Below are 26,942 nucleotides of genomic sequence, written 5' to 3'. Positions count from 1 at the left end.
GATCAACTTCCAGTTCATTGCGCGCCGCGACGTTCCCCTTCCCCGCAGAGCAGCGTGAAATTGATAAACAGATTTCGGAATGGTTAGAGAAACAAAGGATATGCCTTTATCCATTTTTTGCAGCAATTTCACTTTTTGTTTAATGGACATCGAAACATGCTTTCACTTTGTAGATCTTTTGGCAGCTCCAGAATTGGAAACTCTTTTTGACATAATCAAAAGTTCAAGCTTACTTTTTATAAAATTGCTCTAACAGTCGGCAAAAAATAATAAGCTGGATCCAGTTCGAAGATTAAGGAACAACACAATCTGCAACAGTAACTGAAATAGATAAGTAGATGATTTTAGCTTAGCTTATACCATCCGTTATGCATTAAATGTGCATGCGTAAATGTATTATGCGCAGAAAGTTTATAGCTTTGAGATCCGGATTATAGATCATTCCGGATTAAAGACTTTTGACTGTATCATTAATTTTCCTATCCTTATAGTACACTGGTAGCTACCAAGTACTTGTATCATTATTTTTAGCTTTTGGAGTCCTTCTATGATAAATAGAACTTTGAATTGCTAGGGAATTATGATAACAAAACACTAATGTGAATAGGCTGAATTCTAGAATCAAGAATGAAAGTATCTTAAAGGAGTATGGGTATAGAAATCAATGTAAGTCAAATAAATATTCTGTAATCTCTGATAGCCAAAATTACCATACAGTAAATTTATGAACTATTTATACTATTTGCATCAACCTCAAATTAAAGATACCAGCAACTACCATCTGCTGACACTTAATATTATATTCATTTATTTCTATTTGAAGCTGTGGAAAATTGGTCGTTCAAGTGCATCAAATTGTAACAAAGTAATGCCTTTTGAGTATTGATTGAAATATGGGTTATGTTTAATAAAGGCCTGTTTAATAATTAAACAATTAACTATTTTATTTTTTTTCCCTGAATTCAATCCAAAAATTTTCACTTTTTTTTTAATTGCAATTTTTGCTCATTTTTCATTTGTAAGTGGGAGAATGTTATTAAAATAAATATTTGTAATATTTTTAAGCATCTAGAACAGCTTTTTTACAGCAAATAAAATAATATTTATTATTTGGAAGATGTTCTTTCTTCTGACATCAGCACCTAACTATCACCTTTTAGGTTGTATGTATAAAATATGTAATTACTTTACAGTTACATTTTATTACAATTACATTGACCTAACCTCTCTCTCTCTCCCTTTTTTTTTTTTTTTTTTTTTTTCCGAAGATCTGATTTAGTGTGATAATTAATTTCTGATTTAGTGATGTTAAAACAAAGCAAGAGGCTAATTCTTTTACTGTTGTCGTTTTCCTTCAGTAAACACACATAGTACCAGCTCTTATTATTTTTTTTCCCCCTGTTGATAAAATTGCGTGTCTTTCTGCCAGTTTTAGTGAAGCTGATAAACATTCAGGAAGACTTTTCTTTTACCTTCTGCTGTTTACCTTTCAGTCTGTCAAATGATAATGTTCAATTGAAGCTGTAAATTTGTGTGCTTACAGCTATGTTTTTATACAACACATAAGCATTCCATAAACAGATATCTACAAGAAGTCATCTAGAGAACTTTTACTCCTACCATACCTAACAGTTCAGGCTCTGATTCCGAATCACTCTGAATGGCAAGAAATTTGCTGCATAGATTTTAAATTAGCCTTTTTTTTTTTATGGTGAAAACTAGTTTTAACTCCTTATACACCAATAAAGTTATCAAATCAGCTGTAAAATGCATGTGAAAAATCTAAGCACTGAAAGATAAAAATCTGCTAAGTCATGCAAAACATGTCAAACAAATATAAATTTTTGGACCAATCAGAATAGAATAAAATAGACTTTACAAACTACAGAAATCGTCTATTGGCACTTAGCAGTATTATGCTTCTTTATTTGTAACTGAAGTTGTGGAAATTAGCTTGTGTGAGATGCACTTGTAAGTAAATAGTGCCTTTTAAATATGTATTGAAAATATGTGTTATGTGTAACAAAGTTGTATTTAATAAAAAAAAAAAAGGATTCATAATCTATAGTGTTTTTTAAAATTTTAATACACAGAGGAGTTAAGCAGAAGGATTATGGATCAGAGTAATTTTTTGTCAGCTGAGGCTGCCCAGATATTGAGTGAGATAAGATTATGAAACATGTAGTTTGGCCATGTAATTGATCTCTTTGCTGAGACAGGAAGGCAAAATTAAATTTTCATTTCCTGTATTTAGTTTCCTGTAACAAACCCTCTAAGAAGGCATCTCATTCCATAGGCATACAGTCTTTGCTTTCCCTTAAATGACTAATTCAAATCCATATGTATATCGCTGAATATTATAAACACATATATTTGCCTAACAAAGTCATGTGTATTTATTTCTGCATGAAACGTCCAAAGTTAGTTCTTGTAAATACATTCCACTTGTAACTATATTTCTTTTTCTCATTTAAGAAAAATATTTGTATCATGTAATAGAGAACTAGTTCATAATTTATGTCATTGCCACAAATTCCAGTATATGCAGAGTTTAAGCAGCAGGTTTCCAGACACGAAATACTACTATTTTTTTATGTCGCCATACCTTTTTATTATTTAAGAACTTGTTGTCCAAAATGATGAACCAATTTAGATATGCTGCATTTTACTGTAATTTTCAACTGTTATAACAATTTCCCAAGGCTGCATAATTGAAATTATCAGGGGTAATTACTTTCCTAATTGCAATTATATATCAGAGTTGCATTATAACTATAATTAAAATATTATTGCAGTTATTATTATAATGCATCACATCAATTACAATTAAATTATGCAATTACTTTGTAATTATAATTGCAGTGTAACAACTTAAAAGCACTTTTTTTACTCGGAACCATGATAAGTGAAATTGTGTATATGGGAGTGTAAGTGTAACTTTATCACTAAGAAAATATAAAATTCAGATATATGAGAATGATATATAATATTTATTGTTGAATCTGGAGGAATAATATTTATGATTAAATCTTGAGAAAAGTGTAATACGAATAATAATAATTAAAATCTTATGAATAGAATGCTTGCATAGCTAAGAATATGTGGTATATGATTATTAATAGATTATATAATATCTCAGAAACATGCACATTGGCTGCATAGATGCATAGATGTAGAATGAAACAAGTGGAGTTATCATTTCTGCCGTTTGAATTATAATAATGCTGTTTTGATAAAGTCAGTTGAAATCAGAAGATTGGTACAGAAATTTTATTAAGTCAATAATATCTCCAATCATAGTTTGATGTAAAATTTGAACTTGATGGCTAAAGAAAAGCATTATCCACAGTTTAATGCAAATGTACATTATTCCCTAAATTCCCTTTTTAAAAAGCAGTTTGGCCATAAACTTTATATTTTTATCAGCTTTTGGCACAGTCAGAAAGTAGTCAGTTTTATGAAAAAAACTTAACATTTAGACTTAACATTTTAAAACTTAACAGTAAAAAGTCAGCAGTTTTATGACATCTTATAGTACGACTAAACATAGCCATTAAATTCAGTTTGAAATAATTGACACAACAGTCATAACATGGAATACCCTTGTTCCAAGACTAACTACATAACTGAATCCTTCTTCCTGTAATCCCAGTGCTTATATTGTGATATGTGTAAACAATTTAGAGGACTATGAATTCCCTATTTAAAGTTTGAATATTTTTCTAATTCACATTTTTTCTAAAATTTCACTAGCACATTTTATTTTTATGCAATGTGTGCTCACATTTAATTTTTCAGTTTGTATTTATGTGGTATGATGTTATGCACCATATGAATTCATTTAATTTTATGCAACAGTATTTAGATATTAGTCATTTTGTGTTTATAAAGATAATTTTAAGCATTGACATAAAGTACTTGGCATTCTTTACGTGTAAAATATTTTTAAATATTACATAAGGATACTGTTTTAAATTCATTAATTCAAATTTAATTACTATTTTTAATTGTATAACATTTATTTCTTATTAGATACCCTATGCATATCTGGGAAATAATTGGCCAATAAGGGTAAGTATTTTTAACCTTTTTTTTTTTTTTTTTTTTTTTTTTTTTTTTTTTTTTGTAAATAAAATAATTTGGATATTCAGAGTAATAACCATTGTTATTAACATGTGTTATTTAGGCTGTTACTTGTTCTTTGATTTTTCTGAAAAATTGGTTGTTGTCAAAAAATGTTTTTGTAAAATTACAGTAGGAGTGTTATGAATTTGAATAAGTAATTAGGTTTAACTGTTTTGAATGTTCACGATGTAAACCTAGTCCTCATTTTTTTTAAATTCCAGACTTTCTTTTTTGGGGGGGATTGATTCAGCTTTTTCTTCAATTACTTTTTAATCTTAACTGATAGCTGTTTCATAAATACTTGATGTCCGTTACTTAAAGTGGAAAGTCAAGTTTTATGTTTAAACTGCATGGGTTTTGAAAAATTACTTTCAGAGGGGTTAAAAAAAGCCTGGTAATTAAAATCCTTGTTCTTGGAATTCTTATTTTTTTAACTTTTGTCATGTGTTTATAATGATGTGGTATGTAATATGATTGTATTTAATATTATCATTTTGATATTGTTATTAAATTATTGAAATCACCTGTTTGTATGCAAAAGCCTAGGAAATAATTGTTTATCTTAGTTAGCAAGCCTGATCAAAATGTTGTAGAGTGTTACGAAGCGAATAACGATATCTAATGCGTAGTTCGAATGGCTAGTAATAACTTGACTATTCTTGTTTGAACTATATTTTGTTTAAACGAGTTTGCATCAGTGGTAAATTTGATCTTGATTTGGATACAAAAAATTCATGACGATATCTTTCATTTATATTTAATGAAAGCACTAAAATATATCACAGCAATACACATACATCGCAATGGCGAACCACAGTTACATAATGTAAAAAAAAAAAACAGAATTCCTTTGGCACAACAGTGCCCTCTATCCTATGAAAAGTTCCAACACACCCCACCTGTGCTCTTTTAAGAGCACATTAAATTTACATATCAATAATATATTTAGATATAATCAAAATCAATATGCACAAATTAATACCGAAAAACTACATTGCAAATTAAATACAATACATGAAACAAACATATATATATAACTTTAAACTTCAAAAGGATAGATTAATCGGACGGGTCTTCGATAAAGTCCTTGAGAAGTACGAATCAAACATGAACGAACGTACCCATCCCTACCTTTATAAACTTCTTCTATAATTCCAATAGGCCATAAAAATTTTGATTTCGTTGACCCCTCCAGCAATACAACCTCACCCTTTTTAAGATTCCTTTCAGGAGATGGATTTAGAAAAGTATGCGCAGACCGTAATTCGAGAAGATAATTCTCCTTCTACTTTTTCCAAATTTGTTTCAGAAGATTAGTTTGATACAGTTTTCTCCTAGTCAAAATCTGCCTGTTCAATGGTTCATTCCTGAAAAGGTCGGCGAAATGTACAGGATAAGAAATATTTTCTTGCCCTGGAAACAAGAAATGGGCAGGTGTAAGAGCTTCTGGCTCTTTTATTTCATTATGGACATAAGTAAGAGGTCTATGATTTAAAACTAACTCAATTTCTGATAGAATAGTCATCATTTCCTCAAAGTTAAGAAGAGCCCTTCCGAGAACCTTTCTCAAAGGATCTTTGATACTTTTCATAAGCCTTTCATAAAAACCACCCCACCAAGGCGCGTGAGGCGCAATATATTGCCAAGTTATGCTGTTTATTGATATGAAATCTTTCAATTTTGAATCTATTATAATTTTTGCAAATTCTTTAAGAATTTCATTAGTGGCTCTAAAGCTCTTAGCATTGTCGGAAATGATAACTTTACAATTTCCTCTCCTAGCTACAAATCTCCTTAATGACAAAATAAAATTTTTTGTTGACATATTTGTGATTAATTCTATGTGCACAGCTCTAGTAACACTGCATGTAAATAATGTTATGTAAGCCTTTTGAGGCGTATCCTTTCCTGATTTTATTAAAACTGGGCCAGTGAAATCTATGCCAGTTACAGTAAAAGGAGGGTTTTCAGTAATTCTACATTTAGGTAGTTGACTAGTTATTTGTTTAGCTGGTTTCAACTTTCGACAAATCTATTTTTTGACTTTCGACAAATTAGGCAGTTACCTAATACTCTTTTTATAATTTGTCTACCTCGTGGAATCCAAAATCTAGACCTAATTTTGGCTAGCGTAAATGTAACTCCACCATGAAAAATTTTATTATGTTCTCGAATAATAATTAACTCTGTAAATTTAGACTGCTTAGGAAGAAGTATAGGATGAGCTTCATCCTTTGTAAACGCTCCTTGTTCTAACCTTCCTTTTATGCGCAATACACCACAACTGTTGAGAAATGGGGCTAAATTCGAAAGTGGAGAGTTTTTAGGAATCGATTTACCATTTTCAAGGTTCTGCAATTCTAAGTTGAACTCTATGTTTTGCTCATGTTTTATCCAGTCTATTTCAGCATTTTGAAGTTCTTCTGCTGTGAGGGGACCTGCAATCGTTTGTCGTTTTTGAAGTTTATTAACAAACCGTTTAACTAGTGCAGTTACTCTTAGTACTTTTAACAAACAACTATGTTTCCTTAAATCTAAAATAAATTTCGAATTTTCTTCCAAACAGTTATTTTGCACTGTACTTTCAAATTCTTTTTTTAGCTCTAAGTCTACGTCTGTAGATTTTAAGTTCTCTCTTTCAGTAGGCCAGTATTCAGGTGATTGGCTTAGCCACGTTGGACCATGCCACCAAAGATGGTTTGTAGCTAAATTTGCTGCAGAAATTCCTCTGGACAAGATATCTGCAGGGTTATCCTTACCAGAGCAATGAGCCCAATTATTGGTATCTGATAAAGATTGAATTTCTTCTATTCTATTTTTTACGAAAGTTTTGTATTTACTAGCTTGTCCCTTAATCCAACATAATGTAATCATCGAGTCGGTCCAAAAATAACTAGAAGTATTAAATTTAAGACATTTACTTACTTGATGGACTAATCTTGCGGACAATAAAGCTCCCATTAATTCCAGTCTTGGTAATGTAAGACTTTTCAGAGGAGCTACACGACTTTTAGAACAAATAAAACTGATACTTATCCTCCCATATTCAGATATAGCTCTTAAATACAATACAGTTCCATAGGCTAAAAGAGATGAATCTGAAAAAGAATGAAATTCAAATGAAATAAATTTACAGTTCAAATTTGAAAAATAACATCTAGGAGTCTGGAGATCTTCTAAGTGTTCGATTTCACTGCACCACAACTGCCACTTGTGATCCAGTGATGATGGAAGTTTATCATCCCAGTCTATGTCATGACTCCACAGTTCCTGTAGAATGCACTTCAGCTTTATGATGAAAGGCCCAAGAAATCCGATAGGATCATAAATACGACCCACTACTCGAAGAATAAACCTTTTCGAAGCAGTTCCGTTCCTGACAAACTTTGATAATTCTTTTACGTTAAAAGATATACTGTCCGCATCTGGATCCCAAACTAGACCCAACACCTTGGATGGTGAGTCAAGTCCCGTACTTGAGCTCTTTTCCTCATCGATGTCGAACTCAGAATCTTTCCACAGCTTACGCAATTCCATGGAATTGGTTTTCCATTTTCGTAATATCATGCCACATCTTTTGAGAATTTCTACACTTTCAGTCGTAATTTTCAAAGCCGCTTGCAAGTCTTCTTCTCCTCCAATCAAATCGTCGACATAAAACCATTCTGACAGTAATTTGCAAGTATCAGGAAATTCTTCTTTACATTTATCAAAATGATATTTCAGAGTTGCAGCTAACAAATATGGACTTGGTTTTAGTCCAAATAAAACTCTACTAAAGTTCATTTCTTGATATGAATTAGAACCGATATCATCAGTCCAGAAGAATCTAGTAAATTTTCTATCACTAGGATCGATCAAAATTTGTAGATACGCTTGCTTTATATCCGCTGTGAAGGCGATTGTATTTTGTCGAAACTTTAAAATCATTTCAAATAGATTTGGATACAAGTTTAGTCCTTTAAATAAACAGTCATTAATTGAAAGTTGTCCTCCTTCATGAGAAGAACCATCAAACACGATTCGAAGTCGACTAGTAGATTTGTCCTCGCGAATGACAGCGTGGTGGGGTAAGTAGAATGACTGCTCAGAATATGACACTTCAATATCTGACGACGAATTCTCAATGATACTTTCCCTACGATAATCATCAATTACCCTTTTGTAATCCTCATAAAAAGCTGTATCATTTCTAAATCTCCTAACCAGACTATTGAAACGTTTCCGAGCCACTTTTCTATTATTTGCTAATTTCTCCTGCATACCTGGTTTCCACGGCAACTTTACACAATATCTTCCATCTACGAACCTAACAGAATTATTAAATTCATCAAGTATCTCCTGTTCCACTAAAGTCAAACACTCCGCTTCCTTGTTTTCAATACCTAAACTTTCCAGTTCCCAGAAACGCCTGAGTTCAGCTGATACAGTGCTTTGATCACCTAAAACTAAGTTCACAGCAGCCGTTTTACTCATATCACCACAATTTCCCTGCAAGGACCATCCAAGTTCTGTGTTTACAGCTACCAAAGACGTATTTAACCTTTCAAAACCTTTTGTCAACTTCCAATAAAAATCTATACCTATTAACAAGGAAATTTCATTATCATCTGACGCTTGATTATAACCCCACGTTAAAGTTAATCCCTTGGCTTCCATTTCAGCTCTTGTACGCTCATTCGGCAAATTAATCGCCGCCCTCGAAATTTCATCTGTTTTCAACGCCTGTATCACGACTTCATTTCCATCTAAAATATTTCGCAATCTCACTCCAACTTTGCAACATGTTTGCAACCTAGAATCCTTTGCTCCAAATGAATAAATCTTTAATGTTTCTGACCCTAGACATTTTAATCCCAACTTCATAGATACATTTCTTTTAATAAAACTCTTCTCACTACCGTTATCAAACATTGCAATAACTGTACCTGACGATTTACGACCAACATTTTCTGTCCTAACACACTGCAATAAAATCACATTCCTATCATTTACAACTGAATTCGAAATAGTAGGCTGAATTTCCAATTCCTTTGGTTTTTCTTCTTCCGGTTTTGAATTAGATTTACACTTGCTAGAATTTTCAAATTTAAAACAAATAGCTTTGGCGTGTCTACCAAAGCAGAATGAACACTGTTTAGCATTACATTTTTTCACAAAACAGTTTGTGTTACAACATAACAGACATCTCCTTTCCTTAATTAATTTATCCCTTTTTTGCTGTACAGTCATGCTTTCACATTCAGTCTTACAGTGACCTTGACCACAGAATAAACAAACTTCGGAAGTTTTCGCCATAAATTCTGTTACTGACGCGTGTTGTTTATTGCGACTGGGAGGGAAGTTTCGTTTCTGATTTCGAAAATTGTTTTGTTTGTATTGGTTAGAATGAAAATTATTATATGAAGATACATTATTAGAATTAATACGGAATGCCTTTTCTCTTGCACTAATAGCATTGTGTAAAAACTTCATCAATTCCTGTAAATCATGACAATTATTTATATTTTGCTTAGAAAATTCAAGAGTCAATTCTTCTGGCAGATTTTTTAGTATTATGTTAGTCAGTATTGTTGTGTATGTTTCCGATTTGACATTTAATTCCTCTAAACATCTAATTTGAGTTTGGGCTTCAAAATAAAGGTTACGAAGGGCTTGAATGTTAGAAGCATTTTTTACAGGAGCCAGATTTAATAAATTTGACAAGTGAGCATTTATTAAAATGTCTCTTTGGCCAAATGTTTCAGAAATTAATTTAACAGCCTGTTTATAATTCTCTGGAGTAATTGAGAATCCTTTAATGCTAGCTAGGGCTTTACCACCTAATAACGACTTTAAATAGCAAAATTTGTCAACCTCAGTTAAATTAGAATTATTATGTACAGAATTCTCAAACTGATTCCAAAAATCTAAATATTCTGAAGGCTCACCATAGAATCGAGGAAGTGAAAGCTTAGGAAGTTTAGTTCTGTTTTCTAAATGCAAATTTTTATTTTCTACGTGAACATTTTCTGGATTTACTGTTTGTTCACCTGACTGATATGGAACTTTTCCAATTGATTTAATTTTGTTTTGCAACTTTACTTTAACTGGTATTATTTTTTCGTTATATTCATCTACTGTGTTAATTTCATCCTTAATTTCTTGTTCTTCTTTCAACAATTCATCAATGTCACTATTTAGTACGTTAATAATTTCAATTTTACTATTCAACTGTTCTAAATATGAATCACATACATCTATGTCAATATCTGATTCATTCAAATATATGTTTATTTTTTCTACTAACTTTAAAGTTTGTTCACGATGTGTGTCACGCTTAGTTCGAAGCTTTAACAATTTAGCCATTTTCACAGTTTCTAGCAACAAATTTTACCCCTCAAATACTTTAACAATAAATTCTAATTCTAGAATTCTAAGAAAACAAACTGTAATTTTCAACAACAAATCACACTTCAAGCATTAACAACAAATTCTAATTCTAAGAAAGCACAACATTTTCTTACTTGCAAATACCAATGCAAATATTCAGTAAATGCGAAACCTAAAGTTGTAAATTTTTACCAAACAAGATCAACAACATCAAACAACCCTACTACTTCAACAATTACAAAATATTCTATTCAACCAAATTTTCAACGATACTATTTACTCATCCCACCATTACAATAATTCCCGGCCGATGCACCACATGTTACGAAGCGAATAACGATATCTAATGCGTAGTTCGAAAGGCTAGTAATAACTTGACTATTCTTGTTTGAACTATATTTTGTTTAAACGAGTTTGCATCAGTGGTAAATTTGATCTTGATTTGGATACAAAAAATTCATGACGATATCTTTCATTTATATGTAATGAAAGCACCAAAATATATCACAGCAATACACATACATCGCAATGGCGAACCACAGTTACATAATGTAAAAAAAAAAAAAAAAAAAAAAAAAAAAAAAAACAGAATTCCTTTGGTGCAACAGCGCCCTCTATCCTATGAAAAGTTCCAACATAGAGCAGTGTTTTTCTAGGTGGAGTAAAGTTGTGAAACTATAATTCGGAAAACGGATGGCATCCTTTGTTTTTAATGAATTGATTTTTAAAAAAGAGTAATGAATTAAGGAATTATATCCTTTTCTTAAATGATAACTGCATTGCATGCAGTTTAAATCTCTTCCTAAAAGCATATTGAAGTGCTATTCCTTCTAGCAGATAGCATGTTCATAATTAATCTGTTATATTGCATGGATTACTAGAATTGTGAAAGGATATTATCACTGTCAGTTAAATAGAATCATTCTGAACATGGAAAATAGGAATGTGATTGCAGATGAAGCTGGAAAAACAATACTGTGTGATGCATTGCTTTTACTGAATATGTATGTCTGAATTACAGCTTAGAAAGAAGAAATGTTTTACTATTAACAATTTTCAAATAAATGGTAAAACAGAGGAAGTTATAGAAGAAATGCAACATGTTCAACTAATACAAGTTGTAAGAAATTTGAAGTTTGTATATATAATGATGAAATGGTTCAAATTACAGCACTAATGAGATACATTGTATCTGGGATAACTTTGTTAAACATATTAAAGTGTAACATGCAAGAAATTTTTTGAAGAAGATGGTAATGAAGTTGATGAAAAAGTGCGTCTTAGAGCTGATAGGGCAAAAGCATTCATCTTATTAGATGTACAACATCAGCCAATTAATTTTCAGAAATACTATGATGATAAACAATTTTTAAATAAAATTTGGGTAGAGAATTTAAATAGTCTATTATTGATAATTTAACATCATTTTAACTTTTATTTCTAATTTAAATTATTTAATTGTTTCTGTATGTATGTATTACTTATAAGTTAATTAAAACGCATTGAGATATTTCCACTTTGTTTACTGCTAATTGACACTAAACTTATTGTAACAGCGGTGGACAATCATGATTAGTAATATCCACTGCATTTATGCAAACAATTAGAACTTCTGTTATTGATGAAAAATTAAATTTAATGTACTTTTATCATTTGCATGATTTATTATTATTATTTTTTCCCCCAGTATACAGCTATAGATTCTCAAGGACAGAGTATGGCTGTTGCTGGGAGAAGTGGCTTAGCTCATTATTCATTGTTATTAAAGCGCTGGAAACTCTTTGGGAATGAAACTCAGGTAATATTTTTCGCAGTATTAAAAAATTCAAAACTTAAAATTTGTGAGCTGTAACAGTCAATATGACAAGTTTTTCCTCCTCTTCAGGAAAGAGATTTTGTTGTCATGGGTGGCTTATTGTGGTGGGAGGACCAGATAATACTTGGGTGCTTCAATCTTCGTGATTTAAGGGATGAGGTAAATGCACTTTTAGTTATGTATTATATATCTATATACACACAAGATGATTAAAAAAGTTGTGCTCATCACAGTAAGGAAGTAAAGTCTGCTGATTTAAATGTATGAGGAAGTTTCTGGAATATAAAATAGCAGAAGGTTAATATAAAAAGGTATATGTGAATCTGTTACTCAAATTATCAATAAATAATAATTTAATAAATCAAGATATTTCCAGGCTATTCCTCAAGATGTGCATTTTTTTCTTCCTTGTACGAAGTAAAAAGGAAGTATTGTAATCGCCAAAAGTTTCAGGCAGCATATTTCAACGAAAGTATCCATTTTGACCGCTATCAAATGCAATTTAACAATGTTTTTGCGTGATATCTGTACGTAAGGACAGAATAAAAGACTCGTTTCCTCAAAAAAATTAAATTATAAAACTGCTTTAAAATTAATTCTGAAGAGAATGTTTCGTGGCGTCTGTACGAACATATGTACGTACGTACGTATCTCACATAACTTGAAAACGAGTAGTCTCAAGAACGTTGAAATTTTGTATATAGGACTGCTATAACATGAAGATATGCACCTCGTATTTTGGTTGCAATCGGCCGCACCAAATGTATATAAATACTATACTGTCAAAAGTTGGACACCCATAATCCGGACCTCAAAGCTACAAACTTTCTGTGCATGCGTATCGTTGACGCATTCGCGTAACACCTTTACGGCTGCGAATATGCGTGTGCACATGCGCAAAATATGTTTACGAATGCGCGTTTAATGTATAATGGACGGTATAAGCTAAGCTAAAATTATCTAATTCAGTTAATGTTGCAGATTGCGTTGTTCCTTAATCTTCAAATTGGATCCGGCTTATTATTTTTTGCAGACTGTTAGAACAATTTTATAAAAGTAAGCTTGAACTTTCGATTATGTCAAATAGAATTTCTGATATATATTTACTAATATGTAAAGGATCTACAAAGCGAAAGTAGGTTTCGAAGTCCATTAATCAAAAATGGGAATTGCTTCAAGAAATGGATAAATGATAATGGATTTGTTTATCTAACAATTTTGAAATCTGTTTATCAATTTCACGCTGCTCTGTGTGGGAGGGAGGGACGTCGCGGCGCGCAATGAACTGGAAGTTGATCTGTCAGCACTATCCTTATCTTCAGGACAGATGTTTTTTATGTTATTTGGCTTATAATTCCTTACTAAATGTAGTATTTCATCTCGATGTACTCCGTCTTTGATATGATTTAAATCAAATTCCATGTCATAATAATTCGCTTCCGATAGCTTCTTCGAAAACGAAAGAATTTCGATTGACAAATTAGTCGGTATTCTTGACACAGCAATTATAGGACTTGAACAGCGGAACTTTGTAACTGAACAAGAAATTATGTCTGTTTATAGAATTAAAGAGAAAGTATTATCACATAGAAAATGAAACAACTTAAACAACTTACATTGAAAGAAATGTTTAATAAAATAAACAAATAAATATTAAGCTTTTTTTTTGTAAATTTTGATACCCTTTAGATCATAATTGTTCTTTATTTCATAAATTATGGTTTCATATTTTTAATTTTATAATTTCTGCATGCCATCTTACCAGATTTAAACTGATGATCTATAATCCGGAATCGCCGAAGTCCCGACGAGTCCGGATTAACAACTTTTGACTGTATTTATATATATATCCACTCTGTTACTTGGCACTGTAATCTCAGTTTATTTATTATATGTTTGTAAATTGTACATTTTTTGCTTTAAAAATGATTGAATTATGTTGTTCTTATCTTCCGGTTAAGGTTTTTATGCCTTTCGTAATTCTGGAAGCAATATTTGTACAATTATCAAGAATTTAAAAGCTGTTTAAGTGCGGTTAAGTTTTAAATAACATGGCGGACATATTTGTTTACATTTGAAACAGCAGAATTGTAGATTTGTTGCCAATCTAGAGAGACTAAGCTTCGCAACAACAAAAATAACACCTTCATTTATTGTTGCGAATTAAATCATGCTTAATCCCTTCTGTAATTTTTTCGAGGAAATAAGTGTTTAAGATTTACTTCGTAATTTTTAATACAGATATTTTGAGTTTTTATTTATTTTTGCCTTGCCGCGAAGTGAGAACTGAATTAATTGAATGAGAAATACTAAATTGTGTGTGAAAAACTGTTTCTTTTCTGTTTTGTTTGCTTAATTTCTTTCATACATCGTTCTAGCTTTATTATAGTATTTGAATAGAACATGTGGCAACGATAAGATAATTCTTCAAATGATATAAATTTTGTGCATTCAGAGTGTCATTATAGTAAACAAATATAGTGAATTTTAAAGAGTGCATTTATTCAATTGTGGTTTATGCGCTGTCGACGAAGTAGATTTAATTCAATCCAATCAATTTAAATGAAATTCAAGAAAAAAATGCGCATAATTTAATATTCCGTACAAGGAAGTCATGTATTGTACGCATCAGATTTTTATATTTTTACATGTGGCTAATGTATTGAATTCATGTATTTACAATTTATCACAAGCAAATGACTTATGATATTATAAAATAGTAATATGATTATTTTCTTTTAGGAGATAAGATTTCACATATTTATTTAAATGTTAAGAACATTCAAACATTGTAAAACTTTCTGTCCAGTTTATTGGATAGTGATACTCAACCTCTTCAGTCACTAAGTTATTGAATGACTGATTTTAATCTATTATTAAATGCTTATTCAAGTTACTAGCTTTATGTGTGTGATGTTGTTAATTCTTATTTAATATATTAGTGTAGTCACTGGGAAACTGAAATGTTTTGTCTAGAGTATTTATTATAAACATTAAAATTATATTACCATTGTTCAGTGTAGTTCCATTTAATTCAATGTGCTAATTTCAGTTTTACACAAGTATGTAAATGCCATGGGTTGAAGGGATTCTTTAAGAATCTTTTTCTGTCATATCTGTATACATGTCAAGTGCTGGTACACCCACTTATGTACCAATGATCAATCCTCAATTTTTTCCCATAACTGCATTCCATTTAAAAAGGTATCCATATCTCATCATGTGATATTACACTGCAAACATGTTTCTTCTTCAATCTTATGCTGATACTGGAACTGATACATTTTTCTGTCCCTGCAAGTGCCAACCATTTGCATACCCGTTTTTTATCCACTTCTTGAAATTTCATCTTATTAAGAATGATATGATGGGTTGATTCAACTAATGGCCTATGATATATTGTCTTTACCATATCACATTTTCAACAATTGCAATATTGCCGTACTTGAGTACAGAACCAAGTGAGGAAATTCCTTCATTCTAATGACGCTGGTCATTTTCTTGGTCCTCATACTTATGCGTAACTTTCCTATCACTGTACTGAATTCCGATCTGCTGATGAAAATACATATTCATCAGTAATATTGAAAATACATATTCAGTGTCATTAGAATGAAATTCCTTCATTCTAATGACGCTGGTCATTTTCGTGGTCCTCATACTTATGCGTAACTTTCCTATCACTGTACTGAATTCCGATCTGCTGATGAAAATACATAACTTCAATTCCTTTGCTAAACAGAGATCTCACTCCAGTTAGCTGCTCTTGTTCAGTGCAATGTTCTTCTTGCTAACTGTTTTGTCTGTTGCCATGTATACTGCGAGCATAATATATGGTAACTTAAAGCCATTGCATGCATACAGTTATATACACCATGTTCATAATTTTTCATAAATTTTCTCCTATTGAATGGGCTGTTAAAAATGGGAAATTCTGTGTTTGCTGATATCATTTACATAGTTTTAAAATGTTAGCATCATATTTAGAATGGCAAATAATTTTTGTTTTTTGGATTAGGGAAAGTGTCTCAGCACTTTGTGTAAATAGTTACGCAATAAATATTTTAAAAAATCATAACAATGTACTGATTTTAAACTATTGTTTTCATGATAGATTCGAGTTTATCCTCAAGACAGCAAACTTGATAATCAATTCGTCCGTGTTGTGAAAATGGATTCTCAAGTTCTTCAGTTATCAGCTCTTGGAGATAGGCTTCTTAGTTTTTGTGCAGATTCTCACTTGACTCTTTTTCTTTTACAAAGAAAAACATCACCTACAAGTAAGTAAATTGTGTATTTATAATTTTATTGTTCAAGTTTAATTGAAAACATTACTCTGTAATATATAATGTTTCTAAAATAAATTTGAAATTCAATAATGTTCTAAATTTTATATACTCAAGTTTTTTTATTAACTGAATTATTGTTATAGGTAGCGTATTACATATTACAAGGCTTTTAGAACTTGATGTTACAAATTTAGTCTTCCATCCAGCTTGTGTTGTGTCAACGTTACTCACATCTTTGTGTACAGAAACAGGTCAGTTTTAATTTTTAATTTTATAATTTTGTAGATGTTATAATTTAACAAACAGAAATTATGTAATTTATGTTAGGTATTTTTATTAAATTGCATTTTATGTTTACTCACAAATTTAATTTCATAAGAATTTCTTACTGTTATTTAAGCAATCATAATAATAATTAATCCTAATACTTGCATTTTACATTATTTTTATTAGTTGAAAAATTATTAAATGTAAGTGACACTTAGTTTGCTTTAAATTGGAACTTTTTGTAATGAGTTAGCACTTATTTCATTTGGTTTTTTATTTTATTTCCGAGGAAGGATTTTAAAGTCAACATTTTGATAGTTTATGAAATCTTTAATTTTTAATGTGTTTCTATGTATATTTTCTGGGAAATTTCCTTACATTACCTAATCATTTTTAATGGCTGTGATATTATGATTGCCTGTGATAAATAAAAGATTGCGTTTTATTAACTTTTTTAACATTAGAAGCATACTTAGAATTTTTCCAAAATTTTTAGACTGTTTATGTTTTATTACTGTGCACTTTGTCATGTGTTGCCACTACATGGAACATGAGATCTTTAACTTGTTTTTCACTTGACCGTTTAGATATAGCAATTTAGCTAGAAAGAGAAGTGGAGAGCAAATGGGATGTGCAAGATGAAATTCTTGTTCATAATAATTTGGTTTTTGTTTAACTTTATTTTGATTGATTAATGTTTCAATTTTCAAATTTGAAATTTTGCTTGCTGATGCATTATGTAAAATCTCTTCATTATTAATTTTAGATAAGAATCATATGCTAGCAAGAATTTTGAAATGACTCAGTTTAGAGAGGTTTGTTCTAAGCAGTTACTATTTTTAGGATAAAATGGGGAAATAACCAGATTAAAATAGAATGTTAAAGGGCTGTTGCAAATTAAAGTTACAATTTTTATTTACCTGTTTTTTTAGCGTACATGTATGTAACTTATTACAGTGAGATGGCCTCGTAAAGGAGATGAAAGCATACTTATTAACATCTGTGGTCGTTTATTACTACTGCAGCAAGATCCTGTGTCGAGAACATCTGATGCTGCAAATAATAATACACAAGTATGTTTTCAAAATGTCATATATTTTTCGTATCTATTTATTTTATTGAAATATCAAAATAAAACTCTTTTTTTTTTTTTTTTTTGGTAACTTTTTGTTATATAATACAAAGTACAAAGATCATCAGTATAATAAGAACAAACGTCATCCTTACTTTGTTACTTTGGTAAGACTTTTTTTGGGAATTATCTGAATTTTAGATCATTATTTTATATCTTAAGATAAAATAAAAAATATGAAATGGATGTTTATGAAATAATAAAGCATTTATGACCTAATGAGAACCAAAAATTTTTTTAAAGCTTGATGTTAACATTTGTTTTAATTGAGCATCAACATAAATTATTGAAACATTTATTTTATTTTTTTATGTGTGTTTATACTTTCTATTTAATATTATAGAAAAGCATAAATTCTTGTTCAGTTACAAAACTCCACTTTTCAAATTCTCACAAAATTGTTGATTGAAATCTTTTCATTCTTAATAACTTCTTGATTTTTTTTCATTGTTAGTGGTGATATTTTCTGGATTTAAAAGCATGCTACACATTTTGCCATCTACTAATGGATTGAAAAATGGGGCATTGTCATTGCAAGTTATCTTGTCTTCATTTCACATTTCTTTGCATATTTTCTTATATTCCATTAATTGAAAAATTTGCATTTATCTTTTGTCAAAGACATAACGCTTGTCATTTTTTAGATGTGGTGCACTCCTTGAGCACCAGGCATCACCTTTTTGGTTTGGCTTTTTTCCTGATGCAATCATATGTTTTTCTCCACTGTTTACTGAATTGATTTTTTATAATAAAATTTGTTGAGAAATTAACATGTGGCTATTCTGTTTCTTCAAGAAAGAATAACTATGTGAAAAGGGGGGGAGAGATTATGTTTGAATAATCACTTCATGAAATTAAAATATGACTTGAAACTGAAATGGCGATATTTTTGACAGTTTATATTACTAGAGATTACACCATCCTTTCATTCATTGATGATTTGAGCATTGTTATCACAATGGAAGACCTCAGTCATGTCATCTTCAGTTAGCTTTTCTTCACACATTCCATTATGCAGAAAACTTTGCCATCCAGAAACCTTCAGAATCTTGGCTGTCATCATACTAAAGGTAGTGGGCTATAAATAACTGCACGCATTTAAAACAAATATCTGCATATATGACCTGCTACAACCTTACAATGCAGCAGAGTTTATATTAAAATATTTTATTATGGCCTTACTGGGGCCTTACATTGACTTTAATAAGGCTGTTTTATGTCTGTATTTCAGTGCAGTCAAAATTCTGATGTTCATTAGCTCAGGGAAGACTAAAAACTGAGATGCTATCTTTAATTTTAATGAGATAACAGTAATAATAGCCTGAATGAAATAATAAATTGGATCAAATCAGAAAGTTAAGTACAGTTTGTACTGGAAGCTGAGCTTAAGTTAATTGGAATTTAAATCCTTCTTCCCAGCAAAATAAAACTAATATATACAACTATTCATTCCCAATAAATAGTAGTTTTTCAGCTTTACTTATCTTTTACAGGTTAGATAAGATAAAAAAAAATTGCTGTCCCACCATTCAAAACATCCACTCGAGGGCTTAGAATGGAAATGTGGGTCATTACCTGATGTATGTTCGAAGTTGAAAGAACATGCAAGACGATTTAAACTATCACAAATCATGATGCTTCTCAGCAGATGAAATCTCTGATAAAAGAAAAATCGATTTACAGTGCACGTTGAGTATCATATTCTTGGTTCCTACATTATATGGAAAAAAAAAAAAAAAAAAAAGCTTTATGGAGGCAATCTTTCTGATTATTAGATTCCTGATACTGTCAAAAATCTTTAAACTTGGACTCGTCGGGACTTCGGCGATTCCGGATTATCGATTTTTCCGGATTACAGATCATAAGTTTCTGGTAAGATGGCATACAGAAATTATAAAATTAAAAATATGAAACCGTAATTTATGAAATAAAGAACAATTATGATCTAAACGGTACCAAAATTTATATAAAAAAATTTATTTGTTTTATTTTGTATAAAATTTTATTTGTTTACTTTATTAAACATTTCTTTCAATGTATGTTGTTTAAGTTGCTTCGTTTTATGTGATAATACTTTCTCTTTAATTCTATAAACAGACGTAATTTCTTGTTCAGTTACAAAGTCCCACTGTTCAATTCCTATAATGCTGTGTCGCGAATACCGATTAATTTGTCAATCGAAATTTTTTCGTTTTCAATAACCTCTGTGTCACTTTCTTCAGTATCGGAAGCAAATTATAATGACGAGGAATTTGATTTAAATCATATCAAAGACGGAGTACATCGAAATGAAATACTACATTTAATAAGGAATTATAAGCCAAATAAAATAAAAACATCTGCCCTGAAGATAAGGCTAGTGCTGACAGATCAACTTCCAGTTCATTGCACGCCGCGACGTTGCGCCCCCCCCTGCAGAGCAGCGTGAAATTGATAAACAGATTTCGGAATGGTTAGAGAAACAAAGGATATGCCTTTATCCTTTTTTTGCAGCTATTCCATTTTTTGTTTGATGGACATCGAAACATACTTTTGCTTTGTAGATAGATTCTTTGGCAGCTCCAGCATCGGAAATTCTATTTGACATAATTGAAAGTTCAAGTTTACTTTTATAAAATTGCTTTAACAGTCTGCAAAAAATAATAAGCCGGATCCATTTTGAAGATTAAGGAACAACGCAATCTGCAACAATCTGCATCAGAGATAATTAGATAATTTTAACTTAGCTTATACTGTCCGTTATACATTAAACACACATGCGCATGCGTAAAGGTATTACGTGCATGCATTAACGCATTAGGTGTTGACGCATGCGCGGAAAGTTTGTAGCTTTGAGGTCCGGATTATAGATCATTCCGGATTATGGGTGTCCGGATTAATGACTTTTGACTGTACCTGAATTTTGAAATTTGTAATGTAAAAATTTTTTAAAGCAAATTCCAAATTCTTTTGCATTATTATATCTTGTTTGTTTTTTGCGTGTTTCAGAAAATTCCGTCATATGGATTACCAACAGTCTTAGCTTCATGTGTAGAAAATGTTTGGGTTTGTTCTCATAGTTCAAAAGACACTCCTCATTTGACAGAAGCATTATGGATTGCTTGTGGTGCTCATGGTATGCGAGTAGGTACTTTTAGCGTATTTTCTTAGCAGTGTGAATAACTTATGTCATCTATTTAGCCAGATAATGAAATAATAAATTTATGAAGCTCTAGGGATAAAAAAACTAGGTGCAAGATATTTTGTTTGTGTTGAAATACAAAGCAAAATGTTCCCAACTTTTTATCTATCTAGTTTTGGAAGTGTGCTGAGCTATTTAAAATCCCTGCTTGACATTTTTGGTACCTACGTATTAGCACGGCACCTTGGCACAATTTGGCAATTTTTTACAGGTGAAAAAGTATTTATCAGGTACAAGTTGGTGATTTTCACAGCTTTTTTAGAAAGATTCTTGAACTGTAGATATTTGTTGCAAGTCAGCAAACATTATCAACAGATGGAAGTAAAACATACTTTAACAATTTGAAATAACAAATAGAAATTTTAATTACTAAATAAGGATTACATGATATATGGGGAAAAAATAAACACTTATATTTTTTACCAAATCTTTCTATAATGTTTTTGCATTATTCTTCTTTCTGAGTACTTATCAATTTGTTTTCTCTTAAAGAAATATCATAGAATTGCAGAGATTCAAGATCATGCAAACCTCTGCAATTTCAATTGTCTATCAAATGTATCTTCTTTGTTGTTCCATTTATAGATTTTATAGCAAAATTCTATTTTCCTGCAGAAATTATACCACAATTTCTTTCATTCTGCAAGTGCATATTTTAAAATTAAAGCAAAAAATATCATCATTTGAAGTCATTGGAACATGTAATACAACAAAGAGAATGCTTTTAAAAATAATAACATCGCTTGACTGAAGAATTGCTATGGGAATGATTATATGAAGAATTGGCTATGCATGTGGTTGCCAGAGTTTGACACATCCTGAAAATTTGGTGACTTCTACTAAGGTGGTTGTGATAACACTTAAGTACTCTTTTCTAACATCTTGAAAAAGTGTTATTGTTTCCATTTTAATAAAAAGTTCTGTCTGATTTATTAAGATCGACATTTGATGATGCATAAAATATTTTATTTATTTTTAGTATGAAAATTGCTATCATTGCAACGAAGTTGAACATTTAAAAAGTTATTTGGTCTACATTCTTTAATGAAAATTTTGAAACAAATGTTATTGCATACAGTATGCATGATAATTAAAAATATTTTCCAACATCAATGATATAATTTTCTATGTTGATTACAATATTTCTTTAAATAGTATATTGATTTCTTCAGTACACTGTTATCTGCATCCAGTTTAAAATTTAATAATGATAATGAAATTTTGTAGTAATATGTAAATTGTAGTCCTTCCTGTACAGTAAAAACTCAACTATCCGGAAAGTGTGAGAAATGTCACATGTTAAATATATGAAAATTCTAGGTAGTTGAGCATATAAAAAGTGTATTTCATGGTAAAGTCAAATCAATGGAAGAAGAAATTTCAGATTTGAAGTTATAAAAACAGTCCCTTTATTTGTCATCAAACATCTACATTTAAAATTATGAAAGATTCTGGAGAAAAAAGTGCATATCAGGCATAAAAGCCAGTGTGAGGAGTCCGCCAGAAAAATGTATACACTGTTACACTTTTTAAAGGGGGGGGAACTCTGTATATCATATTTCTTAATTACATTTACTTGTTATTCAGATATTTGTTATAAACCTTCAAGTAAGCATATGTTTACATTAGATATTTAAAATGTTGGCTATTGGCAGCCAAACACCTAACAGAATGATGAGTGGTCACAGCAGCGACAGTAGTCAATGTATCAGTGGGGACCGATGCATATGCCTCTGTAATCTTCTGGCGAAGGCTATCGAGCGTGCGCGGCTTACCTCAATACACTTTATCTTTCACAATTCCCCACAAGAAGAATTCCATGAGGGTAATATCTGGCAAAGAGGGAGTCAACTCAATGGGCCATCTTTGTCCAATCAAATGGCCTTGCAGATTGTCATCCAGGAAAGCTCATACTTCTAGGTGGTAGTGGGGTGGGGCCCCGTCTTGTTGGTAGACATTGTTGTCTCTATAAAGTGCATGTACACCTGGTAGAATTAATGTATGTAACATTTACAGGTATGTTTCTCCAGTGACAGTGCCATCAAAGAAGAAGGGTTTTGTCAAACACTGAGTTGTAAGTCCACACCAGACAGTAACCACTGGTAGATTGACTGCCTTATCAACATGGACATGCAGATTTTCAACACCGCCCAGTAGACACAGTTATATGTCAATTGACTGTTCCATTTGCTTTAAACTGGGCCTCATCAGACCACAACTACCTTCATCACAAACTCTTCATTGTTAGTTACCATTTGCTGATACCATTCACAAAATTGCATTCAACAATCGGGATCATCAGCATTAATGGCATGCAGTAATTGTGGAATGTAGCATTTCGACGTAGTGTTTTTCAGTTCATCATACACTTGTATTGCTTACCCCTACCTCCCATGCACATTATGTAGCAGACTTCTGTAGTGACGTTTCAATCTTTTTCAACACATGAGCCGATGAAGCAGGACTTGTTGCTGTGGGCATTCTTTCTAATCTTCCTTTGTGAATCTCATAAATCATTCCATGCACCTCACTTGTCAACAATGCATTTAATTCGTAGGCAGGTTGGTCCTCTCCCCATTGACGCTGCACTTTGGTGGCATTTTCAAACTTGATAAAAATACCTCAAAACATACTTATGCTGCTCAAACATCAAGCACGCGTCTGCCATTTTCTTATCTCACTAACCATGCTGACAGTAGCAACATCTGTTGGGTGAAAAATCATACTACAACATATTTAAATTTCAGAACAATTGTCAATGTGAGTATCGCAATACAGGATGACAAAGGGTGGATACATTTTTCTGGCAGACTCTGTATTTTTATAAGCCTTAAACATATAAAAGTAAAACATTGTAACATACAATAAAATCCCATGAACTGTGAAAGTTGGCAGAGATCCTGTGAAACTTGTGCCGACCATGCCAAGAGCAGTTGGAAAGAACAGACTACATTTTATGTAGTTAGATAATCAATAGATACAAGCTATAGGTACAGCGTGTAAAAAACTTTAATAGCTTTTCATAATATTTCACATTGGCAGGTGGAAAGAACAAACTATATTTTATGTAGTTAGATAATCAATTGATACAAGCTATAGATACAGCGTGTAAAAAACTTTAATAGCTTTTCGTAATATTTCACGTTGGCTAGTGATTGTTTATCCATTTTCAAATAAAGTTATGTATCATGCCTATTTAACGCAAACTTTTTGATGCCATGATCTCATAATTTTGAAAATATTCTACTGCATGCACTTCCATAGAAGGGAAGTTTCAAATTTTAATAATTTTTTCCAGAATGCAAGGAAAAAAACAGATAAATAACAATTTATTTAATATCCTTCTTTAAAAAAACTAAATCAGTTTATTGAGAAATTAATTAGATTTATAAATTGGCAAAATACGATGGATACAACACTAGAGGATAAATTGGCAAAATATGATGGATTCAACAGTAGGGGGTTGCTACATCTTCTGAAGGAGAGCAGTGTAATTGCATCTTTAATTTTAGGTGTTATAAGCAGGATTCTGAGTAGTAGTCTTATGTGTATTTTATGTTACCATTACAGATCTGTTATTTGTGTATTTTTTTGGTCTAAAAAATTCTAAAATACTCTGCTTTCTTGAGCTTTCTGGTTAATTGAATTTTAGATAGCTGGACTTATACTTTGTAAAATATGATGAATGCAACAGTAGGGGATAAATTGGCAAAATATGATGGATTCAACAGTAGGAGGTTGCTACATCATCTGAAGGAGAGCTGTGTAATTGCACCTTTAATATTAGGTGTTATAAGCAGGATTCTGAGTAGTAGTATTATGTGTATTTCATGATACCATTACAGATATCTTATTTGTGTATTTTTTTGGTCTAAAAAATTCTAAAATATTTTGCTTTCTTGAGCTTTCTGGTTAATTGGATTTTAGATAGCTGGACTTATACTTTGTATATATGCAAGATAAAAATGTATAAGGTAAAATTCTGACTTTAATATGCAGTAGTCTCTTAATTGTCTATTTTATTTGGCTATTTCATATTTCTGTCTTAAAAATAGTAACTGTTTATAATAAATCTCTAAACTGCATCGTTTCAAAATTAATCCATATCATAATGTTCTAATGTAACACCAATGATGCCTGCTCTTACATAAAGACTTCAGCCAATAATAATTTTATAAAATAATTTTTGTGGAGAAATCATCTTTATGAAAAAGTTTTTCAGATCCCAGAACACTGTATTTTAGTAGCAAAAATTTTAAAAGTTACTCAAAGCAATACTCAGGCATAAGCAAATTTGTGGGTTACCCATTCCTGATTATTACATATTTATAAGTGTAATAGGTTAAACAGAAATATTTACAAAACTTTTGATGTAGATCCTTTTTCCCCATTCTAATTAGTTACTGATTTTTAAACTGGACAGTTATGCTTCATAACTTTTATGGTCTTAGCATTTAATATTTTAAAGCTTGTGTATGATAATTTATTTTATGCCGTAGAAGTTCATACTATAGTTAACTTTAAGTAGCTACATTTAATCTTTTTTAAAATACATGAATTATTTTAATATACAGTTCATACAGTATAAATATATATTTGTTTACTAGTTCTGTTTTTACTAATTATATCGTGTTAAACAACAGAGAGCAAGATAGTGAATGAAAAAAAAAATATTTTAAGAAAACATCTATCCTAACATAATAAATGCTTAGTTGTATAAGAAATAAAATTGGAATATACATTGAATATTCATTCCTTAACATGAATTAGTGGTGTGTCATTGTAGATGTTTACTGTAACATGTCACTAATTAAGGAATGAATTTCAATGTATATTCTGATTAATTTTGTGAACAACTAATTTAATTGGGATTCATGAAACAGTAGAATAAAATCAGTTTTGATGTATCAGACCGATAAATCTTCTTATGTTGTTTGAATATTTGTCTGTGATTTATAAACAAGAGAATAAAACTTGTATGATACTCAGACTGGTGAATTTTTATTTCATTCGTATGCATATTGGTATATTGCTTTTGTTTTCCCATCTTAGGAAATGAAAATATGAGTGTGAAAAGTAATGTGTATATGTGTGTAGATGTACTGAAAATAATTTATCATTTATATTTTGCTTTTAAGTTTCTTTCTAATTATTGTTGCATATTTCATAAAGGTATGGTTACCTTTGTTTCCACGTGATGGTGAGAAACAGCGGGCTCATAACTTCATGTCCAAAAGAATTATGCTACCAGTTCCTGTATATATATATCCTTTAGGTAAAGCTATAATGTTCTTTTCATATGAGAGAAATAATTTGATACATTCTGTTCTTAATTATTTTTCATTATATTTATGGCTGATCATTCTATAATTAATAATCTACATTAGTATATATTTTAGCATATTGACAGTGAGCAGTTTGAAGAAATTTGTATCAACTTCAAATCAAAACAAAAAGCTTTGAGTGGACTGTCCTGAAGCACTTGATTGTGTTTTGTTAAATTCTAGTTTTTAAAAACATATAGTTTGAAATACAGATTTGAACTATCCTCCTCCAGTATATAAAATTTTGAAATTGCCAAAATATGTTTATGTTTATGTAAGTAATTTAAAATTTCACAGTTATTCAGCATTGGAGCTTTCCTTTTTATGGGTTATTTTCAGTAATTGCATTTTAATTTTGTTAAAACTGGAGTTCACATGTGTAACATATTTGCATTGAAATTTGTCAATATATGTTTGTCTTCTGTGTATTTCTTTT

The 26,942-nt window shown here is 30.8% G+C and overlaps 1 protein-coding gene across 3 annotated transcripts in view; it reads left to right on the top strand.

The window, feature by feature from the left end:
* Nucleotides 1–26,942, top strand: part of Rich (Guanine nucleotide exchange factor subunit Rich) — a 153,066-nt gene that overhangs the window by 53,235 nt on the left and 72,889 nt on the right. For all 3 annotated transcript variants that reach the window (XM_085810847.1, XM_035353446.2, XM_035353445.2), the window contains exons 13-20: nucleotides 4,033–4,071; nucleotides 12,185–12,295; nucleotides 12,383–12,472; nucleotides 16,428–16,593; nucleotides 16,746–16,853; nucleotides 17,827–17,942; nucleotides 20,990–21,124; nucleotides 26,355–26,457. In XM_085810847.1, the coding sequence (XP_085666973.1) occupies nucleotides 4,033–4,071; nucleotides 12,185–12,295; nucleotides 12,383–12,472; nucleotides 16,428–16,593; nucleotides 16,746–16,853; nucleotides 17,827–17,942; nucleotides 20,990–21,124; nucleotides 26,355–26,457 (868 nt within the window). The remainder of the gene's footprint in view (nucleotides 1–4,032; nucleotides 4,072–12,184; nucleotides 12,296–12,382; nucleotides 12,473–16,427; nucleotides 16,594–16,745; nucleotides 16,854–17,826; nucleotides 17,943–20,989; nucleotides 21,125–26,354; nucleotides 26,458–26,942) is intronic.

Source organism: Stegodyphus dumicola, chromosome 2, assembly GCF_044657685.1.
Source record: "Stegodyphus dumicola isolate Sdum_Otavi_A_Nest chromosome 2, ASM4465768v1".
Lineage (NCBI taxonomy): Eukaryota > Metazoa > Arthropoda > Arachnida > Araneae > Eresidae > Stegodyphus > Stegodyphus dumicola.
The sequence above is the reverse complement of the archived record's forward strand: the minus strand, read 5'-3'. Positions and strand labels throughout refer to the sequence as shown.